The sequence below is a fragment of the Macaca mulatta genome, chromosome 3, assembly GCF_049350105.2.
Source record: "Macaca mulatta isolate MMU2019108-1 chromosome 3, T2T-MMU8v2.0, whole genome shotgun sequence".
NCBI classification, from domain to species: domain Eukaryota; kingdom Metazoa; phylum Chordata; class Mammalia; order Primates; family Cercopithecidae; genus Macaca; species Macaca mulatta.
In genome coordinates this window covers 161,138,726-161,161,887 of record NC_133408.1, presented here as the reverse complement: position 1 = coordinate 161,161,887, position 23,162 = coordinate 161,138,726, and the positions used below count along the sequence as shown (strand labels likewise).

The window sequence follows — 23,162 nt, the reverse complement described above, 5'->3', positions numbered from 1 at the left end:
TGTACCTTTCTCTAATCTCATTTTAGCAGTTTATAAGCGGGACACTTCATTACCCCATTTATGTTCAACCTGTAATTATTAATGTATTTCATTTTATTGTTGTCGTTGTTTCTAAGAATAGCTCTTTCTTTCTGTCCATCCATTCATTCATCTATCCATTTCTCCGTGAATGGTGTGCTGTAGGATTAAGGTAGCTTAGATCACAAATGTTTAAACAATTATAGAACTCAAAACAGGCAAAACTGAATGTCATTTTGTAGAGGTCTGTCTTGTTTTCTGTTTTGGGTATGTTTGTGCTCTCCGTTGCAGAAATCCAATCACCATTTCATTTCGTTAAGTGGATTATAACTTTTTAAGCAAAATTCTGTTTTGGTAGATAGTAAAAACTGCAAGAAAACATTTGAGTAATTTTGAATCTAGTACTCTGGTTTAACCACTGCAAACAGGAGTTCTTTATTATTTATTCCTCACCACGTTTTCTCCTGTTTTATCTGTTGTTATCTGAAGACCTGTTCTGGAAGCAGGTTGACTGTTCCAGAAAGAATGAAAAATCTTGTCATATGAATTTTACTTTTGAGCTTTTTTGGTTTAGATCTGCCTCACCTTTCCCCCTCCCAGCCTTCCCTGTGTGTTTGGATTGGTGTGCTGTAGATCTGAAGCTCTCAGATCTGAGCACGAATGTCAGTCATCTGGGGAGCTTGTTAAAAAAAAAAATGCAAGAGTTTTAATTCCACTCCTAGGGATTCTGATTCTCCAGGTCTGCAGTTGGCTCAGGAGTTTGTATTTTAAAAAACACACTAGTAATTCTGGTGTGCATGCTATAGGTAACCCTGTAGTAAGAGGTTCACAGAACGTGTGATGTTTCATTGAATCTGTGATGCCATAGATCATAAGGGTCAGAATCTGGTAGCTTTCAGCTGCATGATTCCTAAACCCTAATTTCTAATCTTGTGGCTAATTTGTTAGTCCTGCAAAGGCAGTCTAGTCCCCAGGCAAGAAGGAGGTTTGTTTTGTGATAAGGGCTGTTACCATCTTTGTTTTAAACTATAAACTAAATTCATCCCTATAAAGTTCATCATATAAAGTTATGGGCTATGCCCAGGAATGAACAAGGACAGCTTGGAGGTTGGAAGCAAGATGGAGTTGGTTAGGTCAGATCTTTTTCGCTATCTCCGTTATAATCTTGCAATGGTGGTTTCACTACTAAGAAATAAAAATGTGGTTGTAAGCCTTATCCTGAGTTTAGTTAAAATGAGGGAAGCAATGTGCACCTTAAAATAAATAGAATAGGGTATTAAGTGCCTGGCAACCAGAGGCTTCTCTTATTATCTTAACAGGTTACTATGAAGCACAGTGGATATGAGATTTTAAAAAGTTAAAAAGCAGCAGTGCTTCAGATCTTTTACCATGTAAATTATTTGATTGCAATGAGGAGTTTATATAAGGTGTCCTTAGTTGACATCTATTTGTAATGAAAATTCTACTGATAACTTTGTTTTAAAATGCAACTTAGGTATATATGGGGGTGTAGTAGACTCCAGTTTGGCACCATATTAATTTCGTCCTACTCATTTCCAGTCATTTAGATGTTGCTGGCTCAGTTCAGATGTCTGATTTCTATCCTCTTTGTATTTCAGTGATTTCTGTTTTGTAATTATAGTTCACTGAAATAGTAAGGTGTGGCATGATCATTTGATTTCTACCTTTTTTTTTTTTTTTTGGCGCTTTCCTGTTAGAGAGTCCACAGCTCTCATTAATACCAGCTAGGTGATTATAAACATATACCCCAGTCGTGTAGCATCTTGCACTGAGTAGTGGTAGGATGTAGTGGCAATATTTGGGGTAAACACCAAATCTGTGTCAGAGTAAACCTGAACTCTGGCTGCCAACTCAGAAATGCTGTAGTGGCATATTGGGTACTGAATGAGGGCATACCTGTAGGTTAGAACAAATCTTTCCCCATTAATGAGATTTCAGTGAAGAGCAACCCCACCTGCTTTAGGTGCTTCCTTCAGTAGTATTACCTTGGAAAACGAAATATCTTTGTGAGGAAAAAGTTGCCTAGCCATGTTATATTTGGGTATAGAGGAGCAGAAGAACACAGATTCATTTAGTTTTTAGCTCCTTAAAGTGTTTTAGAAGGCATGGTTCAATACTTGTTGATCCACTAAATACCAGATTTCTGAAAAGGAAAGAATAACTAGGTCTCTTTAGCTAATTCACATTGATTGAAGGGGTTGTACTAAGAAATTCTTAACATTGAGATGAATCGTATTGGAATACTTATGTCCTCAGGATGTAGTGTGTATGGTCCGACAGGCTTGGCTACCTCTCCCTACACTAAGTCTTTGTGTAAAAGTTGGCCTAGATGGGGCACTTGCATGATTTAGCTGAGCACTTTTGCTAACCTGTTTTTAAGTGGAGGGAGAAGCAGGTATTATATTTTACCAATTTCATTCTTAGAAGAATGGAATTTTATCTAAATTGCCGTAGATAGAAGTTTTCTGAAGTGTTTTTCTCTGTTCACTGTCAGGAGCGCCAAATGAAAAGCAAGGCAGAGCAGTTTGTCGTGGATTGTGGAGGAAAGCTAAACTTGCCTAGTACAATCCCAATTTGCTTCATATCTGGCATTGGTTAACATTCTAGGGGAAATTTAAAAACACTTTCTGGCTCATTTGTGTTTTTCCATAGTATACTTCTAATTCTATTTCTGTTTCCTAGCCACATTTAGATGTTCTCTTTTAAATGTAATTTCAATTTGATGCTACTCAAGAAAATAAGGAAAGCCAGATGATGTTGGTTCAGAAAACTGTCAAAAATCCAGGCATAGATCATCTATATTCTTCTCTTCGCAAGATTTTCAACAGAAGGTTAAACATTTATTCTAAAACACTTACTGGTTCACCTGAGCCATTGTTTATAAGTTTTTGGTCTATTCCTTTGTGGGGGGCGGGGGCCCTTTGCAGAGGGAGTGGATACATTTACATTGTAATCATTGGTGATCTTTTGAAACATTGGTCATTCTTAGTATTGTAGAATTCATGTGGATCACCTCTCCCTGCACCCCAATTTTGTTTCTTTTTGTTCCTTTTTTTTCCTTTTCAAAATGTAAGTTTAACTTGATTCTTTAAAAATCTGGGATACTTTTCTAGTTGCAGGTAGTCATGTAAAAATCTCCCTTTGTTCGTGATCAAGTCATACCCACCTCTAAAGCTGTATAACAGGAGTGTGTGTGTGGGTGTGTGTGTATGTGTTTGTGTGTGGGTTAAAATGGTGATTTCTTTTAAAAGAGTGTATCTTCTAGGATTCAGTATCCTGCTAGTATTAAATACTTTCTCAAGTTAGTAACTGGATTTTTCTTTCGAGCCTTTAGTGTTAAAAATACCAAATTTTGTTAAAGTTACAATATTTCTAACACAATGATAGCAGCTCAGATATCCTACTGAGTTTTTAAATGTTAATATTTTTTCAGACGCAGTCATCTTATTCCTTTCCATTTTGTTATTTCAGAAATGTAGCCAGCTTTGCAAAGATGTGTGTATAGTTGCATTCAGGGGAGACAGGGTACTTGACAGCAGTCTGTATATGCAATAGTAATAACTTGTTATTAAAGACAAGGTTTTTTAAAGCTTAATATTTGGAATTTTAGAAGTTTGTTAAGCATTAAATGCACATTTACCTCACTCTTTTTTAAGCCTATCATAAAAACAATCCCTTATAAACACCCACATAAAGGAAATAGTAATGTCAGTTTTTTCCCAAGAACATAATTTTATAGTTACTGAAGTATAATATAGTAAGATTAATTTTTATTGGTTTCTTTACATTCCCTGGGGTTGGTTTGGAAACATAACAGCGTCTAGATTGATTTCCAACTTTGCTACAGATGGATAGCTTCATCTACAGAAAGGGAGGGACTTTTTTCTTCCTTTTGAAGAGGATCCATTCTGTTGTTTCTCATGGAATTATGCTTCTTTCCATGGAGAGCAGATTATGAAAATGTTTGATGAACACTTATGGGGCATAGAAATGAGGATTGTTTCATCTGTCCTACTTCCGTAGTAGTACTTCTAAGAGGACCTCTCGAAGCATGTGGAAGTTGTATGTCCTGCACATAGCCCAGCAAAAAAAAAGTTGGACTATTAGGGCCTGGTTGAGAAAGGTGTTTATTCCTTTATTTTTAAATTTTGTATTTTTATTTCTTTTTATTAGGGGTTGACAAAGTACAACCTCTAGGCCTCTGTGGCCCACAAGCCACAACTGGTTTTCACATTTTTAAGTGGGTTAAAAACAATCAAAAGAAGGATAATTTTGTGACACATGAACGTTTTATGAAATTTAAATTTCAGTGTCCATAAAGAAAGCTTTATTAGAATATAATTAGACCCATTCGTTCACATGTTGGCTATGGTTGCTTTCTAGCTACAACTGCAGAGTGGAGTAATTGCAATAGAGATTGTGTGGTCCATAAAGCCTAAAAATATTTACCATCTGGCCCTTTTACAGAAAAGTTTGCCAACGGTTGCCCTGTTTTACTCACATAAAAGTAGTTATTTATAGCAAACAGGTTTTTTAAAAAATACCATGCTTTTGTTTGTAAATGTAACGTCAGAGTAACCTACCCTAGTGACTCTTTTAGTTGTAGCATTCTTTTGATTTTGCTATAATCTCATTTTTCTCTTCTACTTTAAATGCTCTGGGGATAAAAATTTAATTTTTTTACATTCTGTTCTTGAGCTGGTCTGTATTAGTCTGAGTTCTATAGAAAAATAGAGCCAATTATATATATGTGTGTGTGTGTATATATAGATACAGCTCTAGATATATAGGCATATATTCTTTATACATATGGAGATAGCTTTATTTGTATACAGGTATATGATTTGTGTGTGTGTGTGTGTGTGTATACATATATATGTGTATGTTTGTTATAAGGGATTGCCTCATGAGGTTATGAAAGGTGGGAAGTCCAAGATCTGATAAGCTGGCAAGCTCTGACAGTCCAGGAGAATGAATGGTATAGTCTGATCTGAGTCTGAAGGCGTTGTCTCAGTTTAAAGATAGGCAAAGAAGGTGAATTCTCCCTTACTTATTAGAATCCCTTATTAGAATTATGGGAACTTTCTAAGTTGGTTCAGTTAAAATTGTCATTTGTCCAGCACTGAGTTGAAGTTGGATTGAATTGAATGATAGTTTCTCTATTTGTAGAGGGTAACTTGTTGTATTTTCCTCTGGTTTAATTAAGTGCTGTTTGTTAAGTATGAACGTCAAAGGGTGTATTTGTACGTTTCATTTTCTTGTATCATTTCCATTTCAAGCAGAGGTTCTAATACACAAGCTTAGTCATTTTGACATACTGTTAAATTGCTGGAGTGGATAGTCTGCAGCAATTCCCAAAGCAGTTTGCAAAAGCCAAGTTGATTGGCATGACATTTTGTCAACAAACCTCTTATATTAGAGTGTGTCAGCGAACAGCTGGAGTGAAAAGGAAGTGGATTTGTTTGTAGTGTGAGCTTCTTACTTACCCTTCATGTGACCCTTGCGAAATCCCCTGATCTCATCTATGCTGCTGTTTTAATACCCCCAGCAACTAGAGGCTGGTGGGAAGATTACATAAAATAAGGATGTGTGTGAATTGCACTGACATATAAGTATGTATTCATACTTGGTTTATGTTAACTGGCAAGACATCCCCCTCCTGGTAAATAATTTTTTTATGACGAATTTTATCAGTATAGAATGATGTTTCTGTGGTATATGTGATTTAGTCCACTTCTCAAGGAAATAATGGAAGTATCACTTGACCTTCGATTTCACTCTGTTGTTCCTGAAGTTAATTGATTCTGGAACAATGACTCCTTATTCACATAGTAGCTTGATTTCTACCTGAGTAACAAAACTTCACCAAATTAGAGTAGATAGTGGGGCCAAAGGAATGTTGAAATTGTAAACCATGTAAAGAAGTTTAGTACGTCCCCCTGAGGCCCTAGTTCAGGCGCTCTTTCCAGCTTAGTGTTTCATTGCCCAGGGGCATCGTGGTGGCTGTCCTTGCTGTTGAATCTTAGGTGATTATGAACCTTACATATTAGCAACTGGATTTGGTTCAGTGACATATATTTATCAAAAACACTAAAACAAATTTTGGCCTATGTAACACATTTTGGAGCAAATGTATAAATGTACTATCCTTGGGGTTTTTTTTTTTTTTTTTTTTTCCATCCTAAAAATATCCTTCTATGACTCATTTTCTGGTTTGGGTAAGTGGCTCTAATATCTATATTTCTACCTTTTAATGAACATACTTATATATAAGCCCTTTCACCTGTTGCCTCTAGATTTAGAGTTCTGAATTTCTAGCAAAGGCCTTTTTCTCCCTTTACTGTTGTGTTCCTTTTCTCTGGACCTGTTCAATCCTGTTTAAATTATTGATGGTTTTCAGCCCGAAGTTTCTATTAAGTTTTTGCTTCCCTCCTCCCTATAAGATTATTGTATGTAAATATTTTCTTTGCTTTTACATATCCCCTCTAAGAAGACAAATAGGAATGATTTAGAATTATCACATTATCATCATACATAGATGCTCCTTGATTTGCTCTCAAATATGTTCAATACTCCTATGCTGATTTAGGTTCTTCAATCATTAATTTGCTCTTAAGGAAATTAATTGAGGTATGTTATGACTGAGATTTAATTTGATGAGATTTTAATTTAGAAATTTTACTAAATGTGAATTATCTGAGAAATTTTAACTGAGAACAGTTGTATTCAGCTAGACAATCATCATTGCTTATATTGTGGTCTTAGGGATGAGTTTAGACCCAGGCTTGTTGGGAGATACAAATAGGTGGCGGGTACATGCAGCAGCCACCATAAGGTGTGGCCTGAGCAGACCGTGGAAACAGTGAAATAGAACATAAAGTACCTGGTGTGTAACTTCTTATCACACTTTCAAAGAAATTTTCCTAGGTCACACTCAGGTAAGAGTGAAGTTATTCTGGAATGTTAGCTGGCAGGAAAAGCATGTATGTGTTGTGAAAGCTGAGTTCAGTTTTGCCAGAAGCCAACAGAGGATTTATAACCAGTTGGAGTTTTCATTTAAAAAGCTGAGATTTTTTTTTTTCTGCTTTTATGTGATGGTTTGTACATACTTCAGTACCTTGTTTCCTTTTAGTATTTTCCTAGCCTGTGGCTAAGCAGTTAAAATAGATATATAACATTGACTTTTTCTATTACGTGGAAGGTGTTCAGATAATTAACAAAGGAAATCAGTAACGCACAACTCAGTTTAAGTGTCATTTTTTCTTTATGGTATGTTGTGCAGAAGAAAGAGAGCTAGCCTAAGAGCATTGGACTTCTGGGTGCTGTCCAGACTCCCCCGCCCCCCAGAGCCCCCCGGAAGCCCACCTGCCTAGTCCAGTGAATAAAACAAGTGCATGTCTCACTTCTTTTCAGTGTCCTTCAGGGATGTGCCATTATTGTTATTTTCTTGACACATTCTGTGAATTGCTAGATCAGGCAACAATATTGAAACATAAATATCAAAATACAATCTAAAATAGAGAGATATGTACTCCTGGCAAATGTGATTCATCCATCAAAATTTCCTTTTGAATTCCATTCCTTTACAATAGATTGAGTTGACTGTGGAAGCTCTCCAGCTAAACTTGAAGATGGCTTTCTTATCAAACTTACTTATTTTTTCATTTTCTTTTCAAAATGTCACCTATCTTGAGTTATTTCTTAGGAGGAAAACACCCATGCACATACAGATTTTTTTTTCCAGCATCCGTTTCTTGTTGATATTACAGTAATATCAAAGAACAGTTGATCCATTTGATTACTCTGTCAATCATGATAATTGCTGGGATATTTACAATTGCAATTCTGTACTTCTTAACATATTATTTTACAAACTTAAATTGAAAAACATGAAGAGGTCCCTGGTATTGAAATAGGAAGCCCTTGCTGTAAATGCTTATGGTAGTGGCACTTGTGTCATATCAAAACTGAAGCGGCATCATGTACTGGAGTGAGCCAGCTGACCTGAATTCTAGCCCCATGTCCACAAATAATTTGTTCCACAACTGGATAAGCAGCGTAACCTCTTTGGACATCATCTGCAAACTGAAGGTTTGGAGCTGAATATCAAGTTTCTTATAGATGCATAATCCATGAGAATAAGAAGGCGTTCTCTTCTATTCACAAGCTTGATAACACACTTTTACTCTTTGGTCATTCAGTTAGAGAGCTGAGAACACAGAAGGATAGGACAGACCCTCCTTGAGGTCTTATGGTCCAGTGGAAGGAGACAGGCCCAGTGATGAGATTTTTTTTTTTTTAAATGCCAATGTTGGCATAGTACTTAGAAATGTCATAAAATTTACTAGTTTATATGCCCCATTTCAAACTCAATCTAAGGAGGAATGTTTGTTCTAGAGCTAATGATATTTGCTTTTTGTTTTGATTTTTTAGGAGCATATTAATGAAAAGTGCCATAGACTGAAAAACCAAACATGAGGGTAGCAGGTAAGATATTTAATTTAGTAGAAGTAATTGTACTTTTTGTGTAACCTGTTTGTTAAAGAATGACTGAAGGAGAGGTTAAATAATCTTTCTCCATATTGAGAAAGTTAAGCTGAAATATAATAAACTAAATCATCCAGCCCATCATTTTTAGGTAGTTGGCAGATCACAAATTGGACATTTAGTCAATATTACATAAGTGTTTTGTTGTTGTTGTTCACGTCTTTTGTTGAAATTACACGTTGAGCATCTTAAATCTGAAAATCTGAAATGCTCCTAAATCCAAAACTTTATGAGCAGCAAAACATGATGCTCAAAGGAAATGCTCATTTGAGTATTAAGGGTTTCAGATTTTCAGATTTGGGATGTTCAACTGGTAAGTATGATGCAAATATTCTGAAATCTGAAAAAAAAATCCAAATACTATATATAACACCCATATAAAGAATGGTTTGACAACCTAGGGAGGCTGATTTTTGTTTTTGCTATGTTCTAGCTTCTTGAGAAAAATGAGTTATAAAGTTTTAAAGTTTAAATGTCTCTCATGTATGTACTTAAGATGTGTGTGAAGGATTCGATAAAATACATGTTTTTGCTCAGTCTTTGTTCAAGTTTAATCTGCATAGGTGAGATTATGTGTAAGAACTTTAATCTGTTTATTAAGCAGCATATTGAGAAAATTGAAAAACACCATTGGATGTTCATATATTAAGGTAGTTATGTTTAAATATTCTAAAAAGACACGTTTATAAATAACTGGAGGGGCTGATGACCTCTTCCTGTGTGTGTGGTAAAAATAAGTCTGTTTTTCCCCACCCTTCCCGTCAACCAAAGCCCTAGAAGAAATGCGTACTTTACATGGAAATTTCTACTAAGCTTGTGCCCAACATAGGTAACTTGTAATTTCTCAAAATCAAGATAGTTTTTTTCTTAATTATCATCTCACCAGCAAACCAATTATTTTCCTAAAGGAGCATCTCTTAGAAATGCCTAAAGTCAAGCTGGGTGAACAAACCAGTCTTCATACTGTGGTCATAATTGTGTAGAATCAGGCGCAATTGATGAAACATCATGATTATTAAACATAACTGAGGGCTGTTACAAATGCTTTTGTAGAAACTTGAAAAACTGAATCTCTTGTGAAATTATAAAGCATTTTTTTAAAAAAGTAACTGTACAATTGTTGAAGAAAAATATTCTCAGAAACGAAGAGCTTGTTTGTGGTTTAAATAAATGTGTTGCAGTGTCTTTCTGTGTGCGTGTGTGTGTGTGGCGGGGGGGGGTTGTTCTTTGAGTACAGCAGGACTTACTATTTATGATTTCATGTCTCCAGATGATTTTTAAAGTACATTATTTAAGCATGGCAATTTGAAATAAAGTAACTGTTTCTCACATAATTTTAAATTCATGTTATTTGAAATTAAGTTTGTCATTTAGTCTGTTTCTCTGATTCTGACAATTCCCGAGTTAATTGATGAGTAATTATTCACTGCGTGCTTATTTTGTGTTTGGCACTGTTCCTAGTATAGGTCTTAAGGGAACTGCCTTGAATGAATGAATAAGGATAATTAGGTATTAGTTTATTGCTTTTAACTAATCTCTTCTAATTTTTTTTTTAATCTGATTGCTTTTAAATATCTTCATAGCCATTCTTCTTACAGTGAGGCATGAATGTCTGCAGTTTGTACTTTTTGGCCTGTGAAAAACTGGAACACACTCAGAATAGTGCCGTCCGTGACTAGGAGGAAGAGGGCATCTTATGGAAAACTAAGAATGGGAATTGTGGTTGGTATGGTTAGGCTCCATCAAGTCCAGAATGGGATGCTGGTTCTGGACTCAGGCCAGCTTTGGGGGCGATCTCTATAACAGAAGTTCCAGAACTCTAACCCCATGGAGACTCTGCTAGTTTCTCCACTTCTAACTTTTGTCTCGCTTATAGCTTTTCCTTCCTCCTAGTTCCTCTGATGGTTCAGTATAAGTGAATAGGTCTTGGTTTAAGACTCAGTGTTGCTGCTGACTAGTTTTGTGACCTTAGGCAAATGATGTAAAATTTTAGCCCTGTTTTCCTTATTTGTGAAAGGAAAATAATGCCTTGAAACGCTATGCAAATGAGATTATACTTATAAAGCAATTAGTTCTACAGAAGACACTAAGTAAACAGTGTATGTGAGTATTTTATATATATATATAAAATGTTTGTATATAGCTTTTTGAAAACTTTTAGGCTCAAGGGTACATGTACAGGTTTGTTATCTAGCTAAAATAAATTGAGTGTCACAGGGGTTTGGTGTACAGATTATTTCATCATCCAGGTAGTAAGCATAGTACCTGATAGGTAGTTTTTTGATCTTATCCTCTTCCCACCCTTCACCCTCAAGTAGTCCCCAGAGTCTGTTGTTCCCTTCTTTATGTTTATATGTTCCCTTCTCAGTGTTTAGCTTTTGCTTATAAATGAGAACATGTGCTATTTGGTTTTCTGTTCCTGTGTTAGTTTGCTTAGTGTAATGGCCTCCAGCTTCATCCATGCTGCTGTATATAGCTTTTTTTCATGTAACCTTACATTTAGCTTGGTATAGAATTTAGAATATTTGTGTTATCGTCTTGGTGTTTTAATTTTTCAGTTTTGAACAATGAAATGTTCATATGATTGTTTTATGGGACAGGGAAAAGTTATCTCTGGTTGCATGTGCCTATGATTGCTAGAAAATAAGATGTTAAGACTATCATGTGACATGTAATTTTTGAGCTTGTGGTCTTAGTCTTAAATGATCAAGAAGGACTATGCCACCTGTTACCATTTATCTACTAGCAAACAATTGTTGATAGTGTTACTGTATACAGTGCACTCTGCTAGATCCTGGGGAGAAGAGTTCAAAGCCTAACATAATTTTGCTCTCTTATGCACTAAAAATATAGGCAACTTGTAAGTTGCTCTTGAAAATAGGAAGCAGATTTTGGAGGGGACAGGGTAGAAAATGGAAAAGGGAGGCAGGGATTGATTAATATTATAGTTAGACTTCCTCATTGCTCTTTCATTTCTACATTAATAGTGTTGCTTTTGGATTTTTAAAGACTTTGTTATTTTTAGAGCAGTTTTAGGTTCACAGCTAATTTGAGAGGAAGACGCAGAGATTTTCTACATACTCCCTGCCCCGCTCCCCACATAGTCATCAGTAGAGTGTTTCTAAACAGAAATGAGTAGGCTGTGAGAAGCGGTGGCTTTCTGAGCATCATAACTTCATTGAAGAGTCTGCCCACTTGGAGCTTTCCATGTAACCGTGTTATGAAGCATATGTGATAGGTACCAAATTATATCCTGCAGGAATGCAGAAGGCCTGTCTTAAGGTACTAAGGTGTTAAGTATGAAGAGGAACGCTTTGTTGATCACCATACCAGGAGAGCCTACATAGCTCCAGGAGATGTGTTGGTTAGTGATACGACAATAAATCTGTAACATGTCACTCGAGAATTCCTTGCTTAGTGGACATTGTGGCCTTAGCATCCCCAGAAGGTCCACTGTTTTTGAAAAATCCTGTATAGTATTGCTGCTTATTTTTGTGAAGGATAAGGAATCTGCCACTCAACAAACTTGGTGATGTTCCATTAGTCATGACACGTTTTTGTTGTCAGCAACTAGTAGGTAATTTTTTTTGCATGTAAAAGTAGGCAGATGGTTCAAGCAGTCCTTTGTCTAGATAGCTAGAAAATCTGAGAATTCTTTGGTCAGGAAAATTCTTTCTCTTGATGAATTGTTTGTATAATTTTTGTGTAGCTCATGTAAAATTAAGATCTAATAGATACAAAGTAGAAATTTATTAACCTTAAAAAAATTTATAAACATGTTTCATAGAAATGCAGAATAAATGTTCTGTGGGCTTACAAAGTTATGCTGAAATATTTCTGCCTTTTAGGTGCTGCAAAATTGGTGGTAGCTGTGGCAGTGTTTTTACTGACATTTTATGTTATTTCTCAAGTATTTGAAATAAAAATGGATGCAAGTTTAGGAAATCTATTTGGTAAGTTTTATTTTGTTCCTTTCTTAAATCTTATTTTTGATGTGGCCTAAAGCTTTATCAGTTACCAGCACTGAGTCACTCAGTGCTAGAAAAGGAAATGTAATTGTTACATATCCATAAATGTGATTTGTTAGAGTATTTTACGGTATATAATAAGATATCTTGGAATTAATTTAGTATAAAACATGAATCTTCTTTCTATTCAACATTTTGAATATATGTAATGAGTCTATTTTACACATTTTTAGGGGCATTAATCATGGCATTCTAAGTGCACATTCTAAAACATAAAATACCTCCAGGCTTAAATTGTTTTCCTGTTTGAGCTGGCTGCTAGAAAACTTGAAGCCAAATCTAGCCCTCAGTTAACCATATGATTAGGGGTCACAGTAATGCATTTTAGATACCAGCCATAGAAATCCATCTTGCAGCTGGCTGTGGTGGCTTGCACCTGTAATTCCAGCTACTCAGGAGGTTAAGGTGGGAGGATCACTTGAGCCCAGGAGTTCCAGGCTGCAGTGAGCTATGATCATGCTGCACTGCACTCCAGCCTGGGTGACAGAGTAAAACCTCATCTCTTAAAAAAAAAAAAAAGAAAGAAATCCATGGTGCTTTCTTACCCTTATTTTCCCTCAGTGGCATTTTTTTTCTAACCCACTCATTTAATGTTGCCGTACTGTAAATGTACCATTATAAGGTACCTTAACCCAGTTTTTTAACAGAATCCTTACGTTCATAAAATAACATTTGAAATGTTTTCAGATGAACCAGTTATACATAGTGCTATTGTAGATGATTGTGTGTGAGTATCTCATTGAATCTCAAATAATTGCCAAGTATGCATTTCTTTTCTATAAATATACCATTATGAGACTGAATAATAGAATTTAATTTTGACATATTAAAGTGGAAAACAATTATTTAACCAAGGCGCTATATAAGATTACAGTCATGCGTCACCTAATGTGGGGATACATTCTGAAAAATGCATCATTAGGTGATTTTTGTCACTGTGAGAACATCATAGAATATACTTACACAAATCTAGATGGTATAGACTACCACACACCTTGGCTACATTGTATAACCTGTTCCTCCTGGGCTATAAACCTGTACAGCATGTTACTGTACGGAATTCTGTAGGCAGTTGAACACAATGGTAAGTATGTATCTGAACTTGGAAAAGGTACAGTAAAAACGCAGTACTATAATCTGATGGCACTACCACTCTCTGTATGGTCTGTCGTTGACTGAAACGTCATTAGACAGCACCTGACTATAATTCTGAATCTCTTCTGGAAACTGTTTTTGTAGACTTTTATTATTGAAGCTAGAGAAACCATGAGATTCTTCATAGATCCTTGTACCTACATTGAGTAAGCTATGACTAAATTGTTGCTTATAATATTAAATAATTAAGCATGAAAAGTGAGACTATAAACCCTAGAAACCATATTTTGATCTAGTAGGCAGAAGTCAAATGAAAGAACTGAGATCTCTGGACTACCAATTTTTGCTTTCCATAAATTCATATTTGAAAAGAAAAATCCCCAAGACTTAATTCAGTTTCTGTATTAGGTTCTCATGCTGCTGTGAAGAAATACGCCAAACTAGGTTATTTATAAAGGAAAGAGGTTTAATTGTCTGACAGTTCTGCAGGGCTGGGGAGGCCTCAGGAAACTTACAATCATGGCAGAAGGGTAGCAAACATGTTGTTATTGGTGGCAGAAAGGAGAAGTGCAGAGTGAAGCGAGGGGAAAGTCCCTTATAAAACCATCAGATCGTATGAGAACTCACTATTGTGAGAATAGCATGGAGGTAATTTCCCCCAGGATTCAATTATCTCCCACCAGGTCCCTCCCATGACACATAGGGATTATGGGAACTACATTTCAAGATGAGATTTGGTGGGGACACAGCCAAACCATATCACTCCCTTTCACATTTAATCTCAAGACTGTTATTCCAGTTTTTCTCAAACTTTAATTCACAAGAATCTCCAGAGAATCTTGGTAAATGCAGGTTTCTGAGTTGGTGTCTGGAGTGGGGCCTGAGATTCTACATTTCCGACAGCTCCAACGTGATGTTGAGATCCCTGTCCATGGATTGCATACTGAGTAGCAAGGCTTTGGACAATTCTGATATGTAGTCTTCAGTTTTGGCATAAACCTTTTCAGGTGACTTTTCTTACAGCACTCCTTAAAAGTACTTTCTTGTGCAGGTTGAACATCCCTAATCAGAAAATTCAAAATCTGAAATGCTCTAGAATCTGAAACTTTTTGAACATCAACATGACGCTCAAAAGAAAATGCTCTTTGGAGCATTTTAGATTTCAGATTTTTGGATTAGAGATGCTCAACTGGTAAGTATAATGCAAATATTCTAAAATCTGAAAAAATCCCATATCCAAAATACTTCTGGTCCTAAGCATTTTGGATAAGGGATACTTAACCTATATTGCACTGAATTCTGCCTTTTGTACTCCCAAGTAATTTCAGTTCACTGATCTTGTCTCTGCCAGCTAGGCCCCTTCTTCATCAGTGATCCCTCAGTTACATCGTAGTCATTGTCCGCCAGACCTTCCTTTACAAGTTTTCATCCTTTCCAGTAATGGAATCCTCCCTTTCAGCCATTTCTCTTGATAAACTGGTTATTTTCCTCCTAAACTTGTTTATTTTTCAGCACACATCCTAAAATGAAGCATCCAGGTTCCAGCATAAAAGTAGTTATTGCAAAGTATAGCGAGATATTACTTTACTTGTTCTGGTCCGTGTACTTGTATTACTACGTAGTGGCCAGCCTGGTGGCCTTTGAGAGCACATCTGGTTTCATTTGAATGATGGAGTGGAAACTATATGGAAGGCATAGAGGACTTGTTCCATGTGGCTTTGGAAGCAGTGTGGATAGTTAATTCTTCTAAGACACGTTGATGGTAAGGGAAGCAGCTTATGAGATGGTAGTTTGACTCAAAAGCAGGTTGCACGTATTCTTTTTTAGCGTAATAGACTTTCACTTGTCTATAGGCCTTGGATGAAAGTTCAGTGAAGGACAGATGAACGCCAAGAGACTGAACCAGCAAGGAAAGGAGGATGTTTGGGAGAAGGGAGGCAGTGGGACCATTGGAACAAATAGAAGTTACATGGGAAAAGACCCACTGTTTTTAGAAGATTGAAGAGAAGGTTGGGTGAAGCTACAGTGTGGTATAGTCACTGTGCACATGCAGCTGGTGGTTCCTCTCCGGTGATACCAGTCATGTCTGCCCTCATCCTTTGTCCCCCATCTTTGGCCCCGTTTGGATCTTCGTCTCTAATCTGGACTGTTTTTATGACCATCATAATGATGTTCCTGTGTCTTTTCTCATCTCTCATATCTGCCTATCTCGCCACTTTCAGAGCCATTTTCTTAAAACTCAGTAATCTTTAGTATTTCCAGTTACTAGAGGATAAAGTCCAAACTCCTTACTTAGGTTGGCACCCAAATCCCCCAGCCTGCCCTTCTCAGCTGTTCTTCACCCCTCCTTCCTGCGTGGGTCACACTGTTGTGCCAGTCTGCATACAGCTTCAAATCCCCTCCTGTCCTTTCTACCCTGGCCTTTGCTTGTCGTGGTTCCTCACCCTGCACATCTTTCTCATTTTTTAGAACTTTGCATAAATTCCCCTTCTTTGGAATAAATTGTGTTTGAACCTCCCTCTTTAAGAATATATTGCTCCTTTTTTCTGAACATTTTTTCTAATTGCATAGTAGTTATATTTCAGTTTGGCACTGATTTTAATCTGCCTTGCATTATATAATTTTTTTTCCTTTTTTCCTCTTTTTCCTGTGTCTGTCTCCCTTCACCCAAGAGTGAGTCTTAAGGGCGATCTTTTGGTGCTTCACCCAGCATCTAGCACTGGGTGCTGCAGATGGTAAATGCTGATTGAGTGAAAATAAATGTAGGTAACAGAGAATTAGGATTTCTACATGGAAAGGAATATTTCCAAAGTGGGATTCACATAAAGCTGTATTAGTTGGAAAATCACTGGTAGTCACCTATGAACAGATGTTGAGCTACTTTAATCTCCTACTTTTTATTTTTTGATTTTTCCTGATATTGAGAACCTGCAAGTGGTTTTGTGTGCATTTTAGCTATTTGATTTAGACATTATTAGGGCAGATGGTTATTTTCATTTCAAAACTGAAGTGTAGTATTTTGTAACCTTACTGGTTGCCAATCTATTGAATTGGCCAAAATTTAACTGTGTGGTTTTATTCTTAGGGAAGATGGATATATGGTTATCTGTGTCATTTGTGTAGCATCTTAGTATATGAAAGGGTAACATGTTTAATCCAGTAGGAGGATTCTTGCTATAATCGTTATCTTAAGGACCACAAGATTAAAAACAGTTCTTTTGGTGATTAGTTTTCCATTTTGTAACTTACTTGACAGTTTCTATAAATTACGTAGATTTATGTTTATTGTATATATTATTTTAGAAAAATAAAACACATTTGTAGAAAGGAAGAATGACAGTTTTTCCCACAATTAGTAGTTGAAATTAGCAGTGTCAATTATGAATTTTACAAACAATTTTTTGTGAAACTTTATTTTAAGATGATTGTATTATCTTTTACAAATCCATTTAAATATACAGAGAGATGGTGCATACTGTTTCCTCATTTTCTGCCATTGGTAATAGCTTACAAAACTATAATATACTGTCACAATCAGGACATCAACACGGATACAATTCACCAATCTTATTCAGATTGTGGGTTAATGTAGTGTTTGTTTTCAGTGTGAATACTTAGCTAGTAAATGAACTGAATACAGTCCAAATTATTTTTGTCTGTATTGCTGCAATAAGTACTTAATGTTCTTTTTTTTTTTTTGAGATGTAGTCTCACTCACTCTGTTGCCCAGGCTGGAGTGCAGTGGCGCAATCTCTGCTCACTGCAAGCTTCTCCTCCCGGATTCATGCCATTCTCCTGCCTCAGCCTCCTGGGTAGCTGGGACTGCAGGCACCCGCCACCACGCCCGGCTAATTTGTTTTTGTATTTTTAGTAGAGACGGGGTTTCACTGTGTTAGCCAGGATGGTCTCGATCGCCTGAGCTCATGATCCGCCCGCCTCGGCCTACCAAAGTGCTGGGATTACAGGCGTGAGCCACCGTGTCTGGCCATAAGTACTTAATGTTCTATTGAATTTATTTATTTTCACCTTTTCAGATTTAAACCATTGATATATAGTGTATAAATTACTTGAGACATTATTAAAAACTAAAGTACAAAATAGTTCTGATTCATTAGCCCGACTTACTGAAAGACATTTATTGATGAAATGCAATAACAAATGTTTATTATTGTTCCTTGCAGTTAAATGTATATGCAGAAAGAAATTGAGGATTAAAGCTATCAGTGTAGTTTGAGGGGAAAAAATTGTAGGAGAGGAGGGATTTTGGTGTTTGTATGTTGTGCTTGTATTCTATACTTGGACCGCTGTTTATGAAAATTAATGTACCTGTTTGGCCACTGGATGCTAATATTTTCAGAATTGCAGACTTAGTACAGGGCTTTTGATTTTGATGTGTATTGGATAAAAATGAGCTTTCTTCTGGAAAGAAGTCTTTCACAGGAGTTTCTTCACCTTAAAGCATGTACTCTCCTTACTCTTACACAAATTAAATGTAGGTGATGTTATTTACTTAGTAAATGCCTGATGATTAAAAAACTGATTTTCCCGAAATTGTATCCCAGTAAAGGTTTGTTTTCTGCTTTGTTCTGGGCATTAAGCTTTTTCAATGTTTTATTACCTTTATGACTTTAATAGTGCATAATATTCTACTGAGTGTTCTATTGAGTTAATGAACTTTTATTTACTTGGTTATTTTCCTCTTTTTAAACATTTCAATACAGTCTTTTAACTTTCAGCTTACCAGTTTGAGTATTGGACCTACAGGAAATTCACAATTATCTAAAATAGTACAGAACTAAAATTGTGTGACTATTTATAGTAAGACAGCTGGTTAAGATTTATCACACTGCATACTTATTAGTCAAATCAGGAAATGGCTGTCCACAGTACTTTGATGATCTGAGTTATAATCTCTTGGGCTGGGATCAGATGTTAGTGCTTTTAAAAAGCCCTAACTATAATTATGATAGATGGTCAGGTTAAGAACTACTACATTCAAGTTAAGATTTGACCTCATGGTTTCCTTGATCTGATAAATTATAAATCTTTTAGTAGTGACCTTCCTCATCCCTCTCCCTGGCCCTCGCAATCTCCTGACCTCACCACTAAGATAGGTTCCTGTATGTTCTCTGGGGCTTTTGCATATCTTCACAACACCATACAGCAGCAACAACTTTTAAACACCATCATATTCACCAAATTTATGTTCATAAACATTGAAAGGTAAGTTTGTAGAGTAACTTCCTGATTGAAATTTAAATTTATAGTAAATAAAATTCAAAATAAAATGGAAAGGGAAAAATAAAATGTTTTATCAGTAATAAAATACTACCCTCCATAATTATTTAATAGTTTATAATGAATGTACAGGGTGAAGTTCCTTTCTCACTTTTTCTTAAGAAGTGATATTCATGTTTTATTGTATACTGAATGATTATTTGAACACTTATTTTTGTGGGCCTAAATATATTTTAAAAGTGGATACTTGCCAATAGGCTAATTCCTTCTAACAAAAGTAATTTTTTTTTTTTTCAGCAAGATCAGCATTGGACACAGCTGCACGTTGTAAGTATTTCATCTCAATTTTTTATGTGTGATTTATTCTGCCTTATCTTAGGCATATGAGACCTTATATTCAAAGTGTCAGTATTTCAGTGTGAGGAAAAACTGATTTAGAAATGGCTTTTTAAAGTTACAAGGATGCTATTTGATTGGACAGCCCAAATACTTTTTGGTAATTATTCATGATGGATGTTTTGTGTTTTTCAGCTCCATTATTATAAGTACAGAAATTGGTGTGAGGAGTAAGAGACAATACTGTACATGGGCAGGTAGTCAGTGGAACATTAGGCTTTTTGTAATGATCCTGGAGGTGACGATTTTTTGTGCATATATGGACTAGAAGTGCAAAGTAACATTCAGAACCTCCCACATCCTGAAATTTAAAAATAAACTCATAGTTAGATAAAATATATTTACCATAATGAAGTTCGTATTACTTGACCCATTTACGCCCATTATTAATTTGTTTCCTAGGAAGTTCTGGCATCTGTTGTGGGCTTTTTTTTGCTGTTTTTTTTTTAAAAAAATTTGAGGTTCTTTGAAACCCTCAGGGGAAAAAATTAGCTTGTAATTTAATATATGTGTATTTTGATGTTTTACATAATGCCCTTTGTGGTTTGAGATTTGAAATAAAGTGTGGGAAAGTCTATTAATTTGTTTTCTTTAAAAAGAAATCATATTTTCTCCCCCAAAGCTACAAAGCCTCCCAGATATAAGTGTGGGATCTCAAAAGCTTGCCCTGAGAAACATTTTGCTTTTAAAATGGCAAGTGGAGCAGCCAACGTGGTGGGACCCAAAATCTGCCTGGAAGATAATGTGTAAGTATTTGGTGACTGGAGACTCTAAAGTGTGCTGTTAAATTACAGCCAGTTGAACCTGAGTTTAATGGATATTTTGAAAATGTATTAGGCATACTTTATTAATGGAAAGTGATTTCAGTTTTTATTATACAGTTTTTTTCTCATGAATTCAAGGGGCCTTAAAGTTCTTAAATTTTAATAACACTTATTTGGCTTGATAGAGTTAAAAGATTTCCTCTGAGTGAATTCTCTAGATATGCACTGTTCCATTTACTAGCAACAAAACACAGGTGGCTATTTAATTTTGATCCTTAAATATTAGGAAGAAAGTTAATTCACTTAACTAAAAGTTCAGTTCCTTGATATCCATCACCACATTTCAGGTGTTCAGTGGCCACATGTGGCTCATGGTCACCAAATGGAACAGCAGAGAGAGCATTTTCATCATGGCAAAAATCCTATTTGCAACATTGGCCTGGACAATGAATGCGTTCTCTTATAAACCAATATCTTTCATTTAAAATATTTGAGTGCTGCTTGTTGAAGTGTGAAATAACCTCAGTTCCATTGCAGTACAAACTGCTTGCCTCTAAGCTGAATGGTTTCCTATGTCGAAATGCTTTCTAAAGGATGATTTTTAGGATTTTTAGTATCCTACCTCAGTGTCAACTGTTGCTTGCAAGTTCCTGCTGCTGAAATTGCAAACCCTACTTTTAGTTGGTTGTTTTTAATATGCTATTGCCTAGAAAACTAGACATGGGAGCTTATTTAAACTTAATATAAAATAATAAATTTGTCACTAATTATATAGAATAAAGAGATAATTTTATAGCAGAGAGGAGACCTAGGCAGCTTTTCCTGGCTGTTTATGTGCCTCTTCTTTTAATATAGAAGCTCTTAAATTTTTATCCTAGCCTCCTTTGCAGGTAGTTAGCTGTAAGAAGTTTATTGAGCCTCATGGGGCAACAGTTTTCTTGTAAAATTAAGGGCTTGAGCTAGATGATCTTTAAGGTCTGTACTGATTTCCTTTATTTTCCTGTATTCTAATGATGATTTACTGTTAATCCATGTGTTTTCTGATTTCTCATTAGGATAGTCCTGTTTTACTGACATGTAATAAGGCACTTGAATTTTAGAAGTTTGTAGGTTTTTGAAAACATTCCCATTTCCACTTTTTATCTTGTTTGGTTAAATAGACCCCAGATTTGATTCTAAATAACAGGAACAAAGTTCTTTTAGAATACCTAACCCATAGATGACCTTGGACATCTATTCTGCCCCCTCGATGCATGTAAATTTTAGTTCAGAGAAGAAGAGATCAGACTATTTTTACTAGCAGGTTTTTAATTCACAGATTAAAACTGTAAACAACAAAACACACTCAGAAAAAAAGCTCAACTGTTTACCCACATGGCCTACAAGTTCCTATGTGTCCTGACCCTTATTCACTTCTCTCCAGATCTTCTTGATCTTGGGACCTTGGAGCATGCTATTCTGTCTAGGATGGTCTTTCCTCACTCCTCACCTGGCTGTCTTCTTGTCCTTTGGTTCTCAGAGTACACTTCACTGTCTTAGAAACTATTCTCTATCCCTCAACCTAAAGTTGAACAGCTAAAGATCTAAGGTCGAAAAGAGAACAGTGTGTAGACAGTGGAGCTTGGTAAAATACATACTGGGCTTAGAGCCAGAGAATTTGCTTCTAGCATGGTGGGCATGTCATGTAGCATTTGTGTTTCAGTTTCTTTAACCATTAAATGAGGCAGGCCACGTATCCATCCTTATTTCAGGAACCATTCTGCCATTACCTTGAGAGATTAAATATTTGGTGGCATTTTATACCCAAGTCTCAGGTTAAAGTCCAAAGAAAGAGTCTTAAGTTTTTTGAGAGTCATTTATTCACCTGTTCAGCAAGTATTTTTGAGCATAATCCCTCCTGTTACGGAACTTACAGTTTAGTAGGGGTGACAAATGTTTAACAAATATGTACTTATAAATTGTGACACCAGGCCAGTTGCGGTGGCTCACACTTGTAATCCCAGCACTTTGGGAGGCTGAAGCAAGTGGATCACCTGAGGTCAGGAGTTTGAGAGCAGCCTGGCCAACATGGTGAAACCCCATCTCTACTAAAATACAAAAATTAGCCAGGCATGGTGGCACGTGCCTGTAATCCTAGCTACTCGGGAGGCTGAGGCACAAGAATCACTTGAACCTGGGAGGTGGAGGTTGCAGTGCGCCAAGGTCACACCACTGCACTCCAGCCTGGGCCACAGAGCGAGACTTTTTTTTTCTTTTTTTTGAGACAAACAAACAAATTGTGACTCCAGCCCTGCAGGGCGGCAGGGTGTGATGAGTACTGGCAAGAGTGGATGGAAGGAGGTGTCCACCTTTGGTTGAGGGTTATGGAACAGTTTCTAAGACACTGATGTGTATTCTGAGATCTGAGGGATAGAAAGGAAGACCATCCTAGACAGGAGGAAAGAGCCTGTTCGAAGGCCCTAAGATTGGGCAGCTCTGGAGGGAAGTGAATTAGGGCCAGGCTGCATTGGAACTTGTAGGCCATGCAGGTAAAGGGTTGAGACTTTTTTTCTGAGTGCATTGAGAGCTTGTGGAAGGATTTCAGATTCAGGCATGTCGTGATTTTACTTATATTGAGAAAAGTTATCTGGCTGCTGTGTAAAATAATTAAGGAAGTGGAATAGAGAGGACAGTTGGAAGGCCGTTGTCAGTTACTGCCACAGCTCTTTGATACTGCCTCCCTATTGCTAACAGACTTTATTGCTTATACATTCACTAAAATATATGAGTAGATAATAAAAATAACATAAGCAGATAATTTAATATTTTCAGAGCACCTGCTCTGAGTACATGTAACTCATTTTGGAGACTGCTATTCTTGTGTCTCAATGGGGGCAGTTTTGTTCTCCAGGGGACATTGTAATTTTGGGTTGTCATAGCTTTGGAGGTACTCCTTGTAGAGGCCAGAGATGCTGTTAAACATCTTTCAGTGCAGAGGTCAGCTGGTCCACAAGAATTATCAGGCTCCTAAAATGAGAGGCCAGGTTTGAGAAACTCTGATACAGACAGATGATAA

At 36.4% G+C, this 23,162-nt stretch overlaps 1 protein-coding gene across 2 annotated transcripts in view; it reads left to right on the top strand.

Annotated features, from left to right (window-relative positions):
• FAM3C (FAM3 metabolism regulating signaling molecule C) overlaps positions 1–23,162 on the top strand; it is a 47,208-nt gene that overhangs the window by 4,977 nt on the left and 19,069 nt on the right. For both annotated transcript variants that reach the window (XM_015134783.3, NM_001266245.1), the window contains 4 exon segments: positions 8,473–8,526; positions 12,435–12,539; positions 19,245–19,274; positions 19,966–20,089. In XM_015134783.3, the coding sequence (XP_014990269.1) occupies positions 8,514–8,526; positions 12,435–12,539; positions 19,245–19,274; positions 19,966–20,089 (272 nt within the window). In that variant the 5' untranslated portion in view covers positions 8,473–8,513.